The following is an 11,161-nucleotide window of genomic DNA, read 5'->3' on the forward strand; positions in this document are numbered from 1 at the left end:
AACAACAAACGGCCAAGTTTCTTTAGTATTGTGTCTTGGGTTTTAACAAGAGATGAAGGTTGTGAAGAACTTCAAGAACAACAACAACATTCACCAAGAAGAACAACAACAACACTCCTTTCAACAACAACAACCAAACACACAGCCAATCAAGTTTCTCAACTACAATGTCTATCACAACAATGTTCAACAACAATGGGCCAAGCTTATGTTCACAATAACAACATCAAAATACAAGCTCAAATTAAGATATAGACTCAATGTGTTAGTGAGGAACAAAACTAACACTTAGAGGCACAAAGACAAGTAAAAATCTAGACCAAGACACAACAAAAACACAATTTTTGGCCAAGAACACAAAATGGACAGATTGTTCTTTTTCTGAAATTTTTAGATTTCATTTTTTTTTATTTTTCAAGTGAGCTAGCCCAAGATTTGATCTTGTAGGAACAAGATCAAACCATGCTTTGATACCAAGTGATACAAGATCAACACTGGAAGGCACAAAACACACTCCAAATCAGTCCACAATCTTAAGGATTCGAGGACCAAGATGGAGACCACTCTCGGATTCGCTATCGACAAGAACAATACAAGATACAATGGTGTATATAATACCAAAAACAGCTACAAAACATGAGGAACAAGATGAATAACAATAACACAAGTTTCGGATTCAATAAAGGACCCAAAACAGTCCACTACACAAAATGACAACAACAAAAATAAAGGATAGATAGTGAGACCAAGATTATTACAAGATTAAGAACTAAGGAGTGTATTAAACTCAAAAACCCCTAATGAATCTAATAATCAAAATCACACTCTTACGGTGACCGCCAAGGGAATCAACTCACCTTAAGATCCACCGTTTCCAAACAAAGATCAATACTAACTTTTCCAAGTCCTAACTAAAACTAAGTGTTCTACTCTCAAGAGAGAGGATTTTTGATGTTTCAATCTTTCATCTTTCATAAACTAAGTGAATAAACCCTAACATGTTCCTTATATATTACAAAACAAATAGAAGTTAAAATGACCAAAAGGGCCCTTCGAGAATGGGCCGTCCCTCTAGTGTATGGAGTGGGTTATTTTGATGTGTATTTGGGCCTTTAATTACACTTCTCTTGCACATACATTTGGACGTTTTCAATGCACACCCACATAAGTCCATTTCTGTGATTATTCTCGTATCAAGTTGTATTTTGTTTGGACATGTAATTTGAACTTTTTAAGTTATATGTGTTTTTATAGATATTGAAACCTCAAAAATTGTAAAAACTGCATTACATCATTAAAATATCAATAGATTCAAGCTGCGAACTTTAACAAATATATAATCATACATACTGGAATTACCATGTATCTGATTCATTTGTTGACTTTAGATTCGCTAGTATAAGGATCTAGATATAAAATTATTTCCAGTCACTGATTCCATGAATTAGAATTTACAATTGAAGTGTCTTGCACTAATCTTATTTACTTTCACTTGCACCTACGTACATAGAATTGCAAACACCGTTGCAATTTTAGGAACTTAATCGACTTCATGAAACTACTACTTTTTGAATATGTAAAACTCACACCTATATAAATCATGCAAAACATCTATGAAGTTGTTTCTGAATAAATTCAATCCTTAAGAAATTTAGAATAACAAATAATGACCACATAAATTATCGAGTTAATGATTGGTGTCGTTGAAATCGAGAATGTTAGATTCTTCGAGGATATTTGAATTGACTCATTTTAAGTGTTTTTAAGTCAAAATAACTTTATGCACTTTTATACTCCTTGCAACTCATTTTGGTTGACCGCCTTATTATAAATACATGTGATAAATTACTTGTTCATTTAATAAATGAAGACAAAATTAGTAACATTTTCTCATTTTATCCCCACAATTAATATTCTTTAAAAGTATAAACAAATTTCTATGCTCCTATTCATATATCCTATGTTATTTTATTAATATGAGCATAAATGACCTTTATATTCATCAATATAAATAAAGAACAAATTAGTAAAATTAATCATCTTATTTATGATTACGTAATTATCATGTAAAATAAAAAGTAACCAATTAAAATGAAATCAATAATATATGCGTGGCCCATTCTAAGTACAGAATGTCAAATATACATATCAAACTATATAGTTATATTTATTTAGTTAATGTGATATGGAATATTTATTTATTTAGTTAATGTGATATGGAATATTTAAAACTATACGTTATTATGCATATTTTTATTCAGGGGCGACTTAACCTCACAAATAAATAGGTGGCCGTCTTAGGCCCTCAAATTTGAGGGACCTTGTTTTCTAGTTATAATATATTATAGATTTTTTAAAAAAAATAAATATATTATTTATAGTAAAATAAATTTCATATAAAAGGAAAAAGTTAGTAGAAGATGTTCATATATATTTAGAATACTATGTCTCAAGAAAGATTAAATTCATTGATTATATTATTACTTAGAAAAGATTAATTAGAAAAAAATGATTATATAATTTTGAAAATAGAGTTCATTAAAAAAGAGTTATTTTTTTTTTAAATTTAAGATCTCTATTTGATTTTCGCCTTAGGCCACGAATATAATTGAGCCACCCCTATTTTTACTATCTCCAATATTTAAAGTAAATGTCACATCTTTACTTTGTTTTCAGGCATTTTTATTTCTCCGTGAAGGTACTACCACAAAAAATTATACACATGTCATTACCACCATTAGATAAAAAAAATTGCTACAAAAGAAAAATTAAGAACGACAATTGTTTTCAATTAACCTAGAAACATGCAATACACAGGATTTGAGTCAAACAATTATAAAACATCATACTCTTATAGAGGATTTTTTTCATGTAAAACACATTAGATAATACATATATTTATTTAATATAGATAAGAAATTTTATGTTTGACACAAATATAATGAAAAGCAAAAAAGAATTACGAAACTTTGAACAATAATCACATATAAAATTCATCAACACTAAATTGAAAAAAATATATATATAAAGCACAATTGCATAAAATGATCTTATATAAAATAAAGTGATCAATTCTCTAATATAAAATGATCAATCCTTTAAATTGGTCAACATCACCAATCCTTCATTCAAAATTTAAAAAGACACCTTTCCTTCAATTTTCTCAAGCTACAAAGTGAGTACTACATCTACAACTATGAATGGACAACTCGACAAATTTGCAATTATAAATATTTATTTATATAAGGATCACGAAAGTATGTAATTTATTAATGCAATGGCTTATGATATTATGACATCTTGTTTATGAGCTATGATTTATTTATTTGCGAAGATCGTATAAAAATTAAAGAAATTTTAATATATTTATATTTAAAAAAAATATCAACTTCAAGAGATTTCATATGGTACGTCCAAATGAGCGCTTAGTGTACTAACCAAAAAATATAAAATAATTAGAGTACATTTTTTTTTTTTTAAATATAATCCTATATATAATCAGACTCTCTATAATGATCCTTCCTAATAATAATTTAATTTTATCTAAAATTATTTTTTATATTATATTTTATTTTTTGTATAAAAGAATTATATCTAAAACAATAATGATATTTATTATAATATACATTTGAAAAAAATTATATTTAAACATTATGCAATCATACATATTCGTTATTTCGAAAGAGTAATTATGGTGAGATTTGACTTGCCGTAATTCTTTACTATTTGAATAATAAATAAATAAATAATGGATCTACAAAATCTTGACCGGCAAGTTGTGTCGCTGGTGTTAAGAGAGTCGTCGGTGACGGAAAGAAAATTCAAAGAGGGCTTTTCTAAATTAATATTAATTAATTAATGAGATAAAGAATTGGATTCCTTCTTCCTTTAAAGGAAAAACAAAAAGAATCCTTTTTAACTTTCTTTCTCTCTTATTTTTTCCCAATTCTTTATCATATCTCTCTTTCTTGCTTCAGCTGCTTCATCCAAATTCAGCTGCCACATCTCAGGTAATTAATTAATTATTTTCTGCTGATCTAACAATTTTCCATATGGTTTTATAGAGATTTATTGCTTTTTTTGCTATAGAGATCATGAAGTTTGATTTCATTTTTGATACCCCTTTTGTTGGTTTTGATAAGTTATACTGTTGTTGGGGTGATTTTTTTTAATTTTTTTTTAACTGTTTGGAAATTTTAGCTAAGCTTGGTAGTGGGTGGAGTACAGAGATTTTTTGAGCAGCAGTTGAGGATGGTTGCTATAAGCCTATGGCTCTACACCATTAATTTCTGAATGCTTTCTTTATACAATTAGGAATTGGGCAATCAAATTTGCTAGTTAATTTTGCAAGATTTAGAAAGGCCTTTTCTTGTTTTGGTAACCGTGGTGTCCAGTCCAGCTTGGATGCTAATCCAGAGAGAAAGTGTTAAGTCTTACATAGGTTGGATGAGGAAAAGTTGGAATCTTTATATGGACTTGCATCCTTCCCTCATAAACTAGGTTGAGTTAGGCCCAAGATCCATTCTTTACGGAAAGCCCTTATTCACATTATTGTGTTTCCTTTTTCACACTTGAAGTAGAGACTTGTTAAAAGTCATTTTTTTATAATCGTGGTGTCGGGGGCAGCTTGAGCGTGTCCAAGAAATCACCTAGTGTTTTTCGTTACCGCTGGCTTTTGAACCTGAGACCTCATGGTTCGCACCCAATTCATTGACCATTAAGCCACACACTTGGGTGCGAAGTGATTTTATTTTTCATACTCCCTTTCTTTGGTTTCGATCAGTTGCACTGTTGTTGGGGTGATTTTTTTTCCCTCAAGCTCAATTGGGGTATTCTTTTGATTTTTTTGTTCTGTTTGAAACTTTTAGTTAAGTTTGGTAGTGGGTGGAACTTTGCTTCTTTTCCTCCAGTTCACTTGGTTTCTTTTTCTTATGGCTTTTTGTTCTTTTCTAAAGAGATTTTTGAGCAGCATTTGGGTATGGTTGATATAAGCCTTCACCATTAATTTTTGAATGCTTTCTTTATACATTAGGAATTAGGCACTCAAATATGCTAGGTAATTTTGCAGGACTTTTTAAAGGCCTTTTCTTTTTTTCGATAACTGCAGTATACAACTCAGGTTGCGTGCTAATTCTGTGAGAAAGTGTGAAGTCCCACATCAGTGGGATAAGGAAAGTTGGACTCTTTATATGGACTTGAACAATCCTCCCCTCATAAGTTAGCTTTTGGGATTAAGCCCAACATCCATTCTTTACATAAAGCCCTTGATTCACCTTATGTTAGAAGCTAGAAAATGTAAATTTTGAAGTTTGTTGTCAAATATTGAGTGAAAGTTCCTAGTTTTCTTACTGTGATCTATTATGTTGAACTGCAACTTTGAAAGCAAACCATGTAGTCTGATGGGATCTTTCATCATTCCAGTCTCCAAGTTTTTAGTGTTGCAGAAGTTGTAGATCCTAATGTTTATTAGTACTTGCAATCCATTTATATCAGTGTAAAAGAGAGTCTTGTGTTTAATAGCCTAAAACCAAGTTCGGAGGGGAGGTGGTACCTGCTGCTGGTAGAGGTTGTAGGTATTCTGTGGAATTAGTAGAGTTGCACAAAAGCTTGGACCGGATACCACATTTATCAAAAAAAAAAAAAAAGAAAAACCAAGTTTTGAATTTTCAGATAATTTGGATAATAGCTCTTCTACTCAAGGAAAAAGCTAATGTGTATGTTTGTGGATTTATTCACCCATGTGTCCTTTTTATTTTCTGTAGTACATATTTGGCGTGGTGAAAGTTGCTGGGGCTCCTATTACCAGAGGGCTTTTTACTGGACAGCTTTAGGGGACTTATTTGTGAGGCTTTAGTTTTGTTCTACCTCATGTGTATGAAGGAATTGACGAAGAGCAAAAAATCAAGTCCTGCTCGCAGAGACTAAATGGCCATTGTGGTTGATGATGTATAGATGGAGAGAATACTTCTTGAACGGGCGATACAGATACACCAATTTTTTGCTGGGGATTGATACTAGGTTGTGCGATGCTGAACATCAAACTCTCTCACAATCCGCTTATACAATATAGGCCAATCCGAACCTCTGATTTAGAAGTACTTGAGAAACTCCATGGGGATCTGTTCCCGATCAGGTTTGATTGTGTATTTCATGTTTGGGTCATTCACGTACCATACTGTTAGATATTGTCTTGAACTTTCAAAATGAAGTGTGCTCCTTAACCAAAACCTTTGGTCTTTAAAGCATGCATCTCATCTTGTTAATAACTTCTTTTCTTTTGTTTCCTTTTTGGGTATTAGATATGAGTCTGAGTTCTTCCAAAATGTTGTTAATGGACGGGACATTGTGTCATGGGGAGCTGTTGATCGTAATCGACCCAATGGGCAAAGTGACGAACTTATTGGATTTGTGACTGCTCGGACTGTTTTAGCGAAAGCCAGTGATGTGAGCCTCTCTTCTTTTTTACTCGTAAAATTTAGCCTTGTAAAATTTTGTTAATTTTGAATAACATATACCTACAGATAGAAGAATATCTGAGATATGACTCATCGAGATCAGAGCAAACACTGATTTACATCTTGACTCTGGGGGTTGCAGACTCTTATAGAAATCTTGGAATAGGTGAGGCTTTCTTTTCTCATACACACTCTTAGGTGTACTTCTATTCTTTCATTTTATTACTTACCAAATGTTTGCACTTTTGAATTTTCAGCCGGTTGTCTAATTCGCGAGGTCATAAAATATGCCTTGAACATACCGACTTGTCGAGCAGTTTACCTACATGTGATCTCATATAATAACCCTGCCATTTACTTGTACAAGAAAATGTCCTTTCAATGTTTGAGGAGGCTGTGTGACTTTTATTTTATCAATGGTCAGCATTATGATGCGTACTTGTTCATCTACTATGTGAATGGTGGTCGCTCTCCTTGCTCACCCTTGTAAGTGCTAACTTCCCTTTTCGCTGGACTCACATGATGAGAGTTTTCTCTTTCTTTATTGACCTATAGGATTGATTAATTCATCATTTGTGACAATTATCCTGGTGGAGCCATCTTTATCTATTTCATGTCCCTCATGGTTCAAAAGAATATTAGTGGTAGCAGTACACTCGTTTTTTTTTTTTTGAGTAAAAGACATAGAGCACCCTTGAGAAGATGATCTGTTATTCACAGTTTTCTGCTAGAGGATTTGTTAGAGAGACTATTGAGCAAATCTGCTGTTGCAATCTCTTGGATATTTCCCTGGTTGTCCAATTCTATATTGAGAAGTCAACATGCTTTATGACTGCTTTCTGATTTTTAACTTGGAAAAATGGGGGGACCCTGGAAGAACTTAATTATATTTACCTTTCCTCTACTATGGCATTGTTTGTCTTGTTAGATTCAGATTCAGTTAGAAAGAACAGAAATACACTTATTTGTGATGAGCAGTTGGCTTCGTGCATGTTTGGTGTTAACTCCCTGTACTAAAAGAGCATCAAACATGCGAAACACGGAGAAGTATGAGTTTTGGGGGTTGTAGGGATGAAGATGGCCTCCTACCCTTTTCTTAAAGTGGTAGCCTGAGATTGCTATCACAGTGTAGTCCAGGATTTTGGCATACTTTTAACTCCAAAGTAGAAAGAGAGAGCTTGGTGGTATTAATAATAGTCCAACCGGGGAATTATGTTAAGAATAAAGAGAGGAATAGAATCCAATTCATGTTCATGTTAACCAAAGAGTAGATCCAATATCACATAATCTATTTGAATTGTCCTTTAGGAGTCTCCTGTTCAAACAACCTTGGGAGGAAAAGGCACAATATTTAAACATGAAACATAGATTGGAAAATGCTGAAGTGCTGCAAAGAAAAAATCAGCAACTTGATTGGAGAAATAGTACAGAGCAATTAGGTTTCTTTTTCCTATTTAGAAGGTGAAATCATCACAAGAAATGCTCTATGAAAGCATTGTAGCCTCATGTATTTCTGACCTAGTGATGACCTAATGTTTATTTATGTCAAGTTCCACAACTTGATAGTCGTAGTCATGTCTGAATTGTTTCACCTAATAGTCCGTGGCAGTTAGATTCCTGTGTGGGATAAAAGCAGTTTATAAGTGCTAATTTACTTTTGCACGTTGTCCTTTAACTAACAAGAAGTAAGCTAGAATCTGTCTTTCAATTGAAATAAGTGAAAAGTTTGAAGGTTCCGGTCGATGATTTTCTTTTCAAACACAACGATGACTACTACTATAAGTCAATCCCTGGCTACTTTTCTGATGGATGTTACTTTACTATTTGACAATTGTCCTTTTGAATTTCAGAGAACTCATTAAGCTTTTAGTTACTGGTGCAAAAAGTGGCTTCAATACGGTAGCTGCCAAGCTTTGGAAGAAAGAAGACAGAAAGCCTTCCAAGTGGTCCAAATGCAAGGAGTCTGGCTCCCTTCTTCCAACAAAACATAGCAAGAGGATGTCGAACGAGGATGCTCTGACTCAGTTCGTTTAATCCTCTACTAGCTTCTGTATTTCAGTTGATACTGGAGATGGACCCTAAAGTCAGAAGGAAATGTAGTCTTCTATCTGTTGGTCTTTATTTAACATTGTATTTTACCTTGTCGATATGTAAATTCTTGTGAAAAGTCACTCAGGAAATTTAATAGTATGTGTCGAGAATTGAGCTGAGTACATTGTCTTGTTGCCCTTACTAGGAGTCATAGAACTATTGTAGTTTCTTGTTCTTTGATCTATGTTAATATCTATTGTTTTGTGTAGTTAGATTGTAGTAGTGTTATTTTGTTGTAGTAATGTGTGCTACTATCTTTTATATTTTTGTTATTTGTATTTCCATCACTAGTTTTCTAGCATGTTCTTGTTTTGAGTCGTCCTTTTGTCCTGAGCCAGGGTCCATCCCAGCTCATCGCAAACCAACTATGTGGGAATATATTGAGTTTTTTGTTGTTGTTCTTGTTTTGCTTTCTAAAATAGCTTATCTACCTCACCTCTATCTCTAAGATAGAGGTAAGGTTTGCGTACACTCTATCCTCCCCAGATTCTATTTTGTGTGACTACACCAGATATGTTGTGTCGAGAATTGAGATGAATTGACAGGCAAGACGGGATACTCAAATGGCCAGCATATTTCACGGTCAATTCTCAGATGTGAAGCGCGGATCGATTTACTAGTTTCTTAATGATTAATTTCACGAATACTCACTCCAACTTTTATTGCGTTACAGGAAAGTCACCAAACTATTTTTACAACGAAATGAACATCTTGAAACAGTAAAAATCCATTGATCATAATATGCATGATTTATAGATCGTTTCCATTAGAATCTGCCTCCATCATCTTATTCTCCATCTGGTCCAAATTACCACTCTCTCTGCTTCGCTTCTTGTGTGCAATATCAATGAAGAAATCAGTCAGCATGGTTTCGAATTCGGGGGCCTTAGCATAACCAGGAAAATAATTGATATCAACAAGAAGATATCGAGTTCCGATTCTACTGTCCCTCAACATGTCAAAGTTAAATAGACGCAGCTTCAGAGCATCCCTCATCCTACTAGCCACTTCGTTTACAAAGCTCAAAGGCGGCATCTCCATCGCCTCCACCATCTCTGCATAACTCTCGCGATCACTCTGATTTTGAGGAGCAAAGTTAGATATCCTTGAAAACGATATCAAGTTCTCTGAGCTGCTGGTGTTCAATTTCTCTTCGTTTATATCAGGTAACGACTTCCTTTTCACGCATTTTACGTGATCACCTGCTACGTAAACTTTGAAAATGACTCCCCCGTGGTTCACAAATTCCTGTAGAACGATTGGCGGGTCTAGTTTTGTTAGTCCATTTTGGTTTAGGACTAAAGACATTTGATGTGAGTTCGCAGCGCCATCTGCTATCAATGGCTTAGCAATTACTGGAAATTTTAAGCCCTCACGAGTCATAGCGTCCTGCAGAGCTTCCGATGATTCATCGGAAACGAAAACCTGCAAAGCAATTATATATCAAAGCTTACAACCTAGTGGTGTCGATGAAAATTATATATATGTATATTTTTTTTTAAAAGGAATTCCTCATTTTCTTCCCAAATTCTCGAATTAAAGAAAACCTGCAAAGGAGTTCCGAGATTCTGGATTTTCAATTCGTTGACGAATTCGAGCATAGTGACTCGATTCTGGAGCTTGTCGATGGCATTTAAGGGGTCGATTATGAAAGTGGTAGGGCTCTTGAGTGAAAATTCTTCGAGCTGTTTCTTCCACTCCGCGTCATATAGCTTGTGAATGACGCAGTCGAAAGGACCTTGTTCGATCAATGGCTTGGTGAGATCAATTTGAATGAAATCAACACCTCTATCTCGGGCATGGATTATCAGAGAATGTTTCATAAATGTGCTGATCTTTTGAGGTGAAAGAGCGTAACCTATACGAAACCTCTTCCCTGCTACCGATTCCCACATTGCTAGCTCTATAGTTGTTGGAAATGAGTGATGAAAAGTCAATAAATGGTGCAATAAGGAGAAGCTAAAAGGGATTGATTATGAGTAAGGAGTTGTGCACAGCACGCTATATGAATATACTAGATATGGAGAAAAATAAGCCAGAAGGCCTTCCAAGTTTCCAATTAAAAAAAGGGATAACTGGTCCCACAAACTTATCCCTCCCTTGAAAAAACTAACGTCATTGAACAAATGAAATAGTTGTTGGACAACATATATTAGTTATCTGAACAATTTCACATGATTGTTGAACAACTTCTCTCAGTTGTCGAACAACTGCGCCTAGTTGTTGAATCGAACAACTTTGGTAGTTGTTCGATAACTGCGTCCAGTTTTCGAACAACTACTAAAGTTGTTCTACAACTGAGACGAGTTATTGAAACGGAAAATTTTAAAAAAAAACTCAAAAAAGTTTTGTCCCCTCCCACCTAATTTAAAAAACTTGGAGGACACTTAATTGAACAACTTGTTTATCCCTTTTAATTGAAAGTTCATTACATATGCACGGCACGTGCTAGCACGGGTCCAATATATATTTTTTTATTTCAAATTATATCATATAAATAGAATTTAGATAATTAATTATTAAAATAATTAAAGTTTTTAATTATTGTGATTTATAATACTTTTTCTTTTATTTCAATTTAAGTGACAATAATATAATTTTGAGAGTCAGCCAAA

At 33.7% G+C, this 11,161-nt stretch overlaps 2 protein-coding genes across 2 annotated transcripts; one reads left to right on the top strand and one right to left on the bottom strand.

Moving 5' to 3' along the window:
• The first annotated feature begins 3,679 nt into the window (after window positions 1-3,679).
• On the top strand, window positions 3,680-8,836 carry LOC107862922 (histone acetyltransferase MCC1). Its single transcript, XM_016708637.2, has 6 exons — window positions 3,680-4,010; window positions 5,763-6,133; window positions 6,300-6,444; window positions 6,522-6,621; window positions 6,713-6,941; window positions 8,306-8,836. Exons 2-6 carry the CDS (start codon window positions 6,027-6,029, stop codon window positions 8,487-8,489), a joined length of 765 nt encoding a protein of 254 aa, XP_016564123.1. The 5' UTR covers window positions 3,680-4,010; window positions 5,763-6,026; the 3' UTR covers window positions 8,490-8,836.
• A 338-nt stretch (window positions 8,837-9,174) lies between these two features.
• LOC107862921 (inositol-tetrakisphosphate 1-kinase 1) lies at window positions 9,175-10,578 on the bottom strand. The gene is made up of 2 exons (XM_016708636.2): window positions 10,094-10,578; window positions 9,175-9,971 (listed from the first exon to the last, which is right to left on the bottom strand). The coding sequence occupies exons 1-2, from the start codon at window positions 10,439-10,441 to the stop codon at window positions 9,297-9,299; spliced, it is 1,023 nt and encodes a 340-aa protein (XP_016564122.1). The 5' UTR covers window positions 10,442-10,578; the 3' UTR covers window positions 9,175-9,296.
• Window positions 10,579-11,161: the final 583 nt, after the last annotated feature.

The sequence above is a fragment of the Capsicum annuum genome, chromosome 3 (genome assembly GCF_002878395.1).
Source record: "Capsicum annuum cultivar UCD-10X-F1 chromosome 3, UCD10Xv1.1, whole genome shotgun sequence".
In the NCBI taxonomy this organism is placed as follows: Eukaryota; Viridiplantae; Streptophyta; class Magnoliopsida; order Solanales; family Solanaceae; genus Capsicum; species Capsicum annuum.

Bases quoted from the DNA above. Each gene is read 5' to 3' on its own strand.
- LOC107862922 (XM_016708637.2), top strand. From the start codon at position 6,027: ATGCTGAACATCAAACTCTCTCACAATCCGCTTATACAATATAGGCCA. The intron at 6,445-6,521 runs GTGAGCCTCTCT...ATATACCTACAG, and splicing joins TTTTAGCGAAAGCCAGTGAT to ATAGAAGAATATCTGAGATA. The intron at 6,942-8,305 runs GTAAGTGCTAAC...TTTGAATTTCAG, and splicing joins CGCTCTCCTTGCTCACCCTT to AGAACTCATTAAGCTTTTAG.
- LOC107862921 (XM_016708636.2), bottom strand. From the start codon at position 10,441: ATGTGGGAATCGGTAGCAGGGAAGAGGTTTCGTATAGGTTACGCTCTT. The intron at 9,972-10,093 runs GTTTTCTTTAAT...ATTGCTTTGCAG, and splicing joins ATCTCGGAACTCCTTTGCAG to GTTTTCGTTTCCGATGAATC.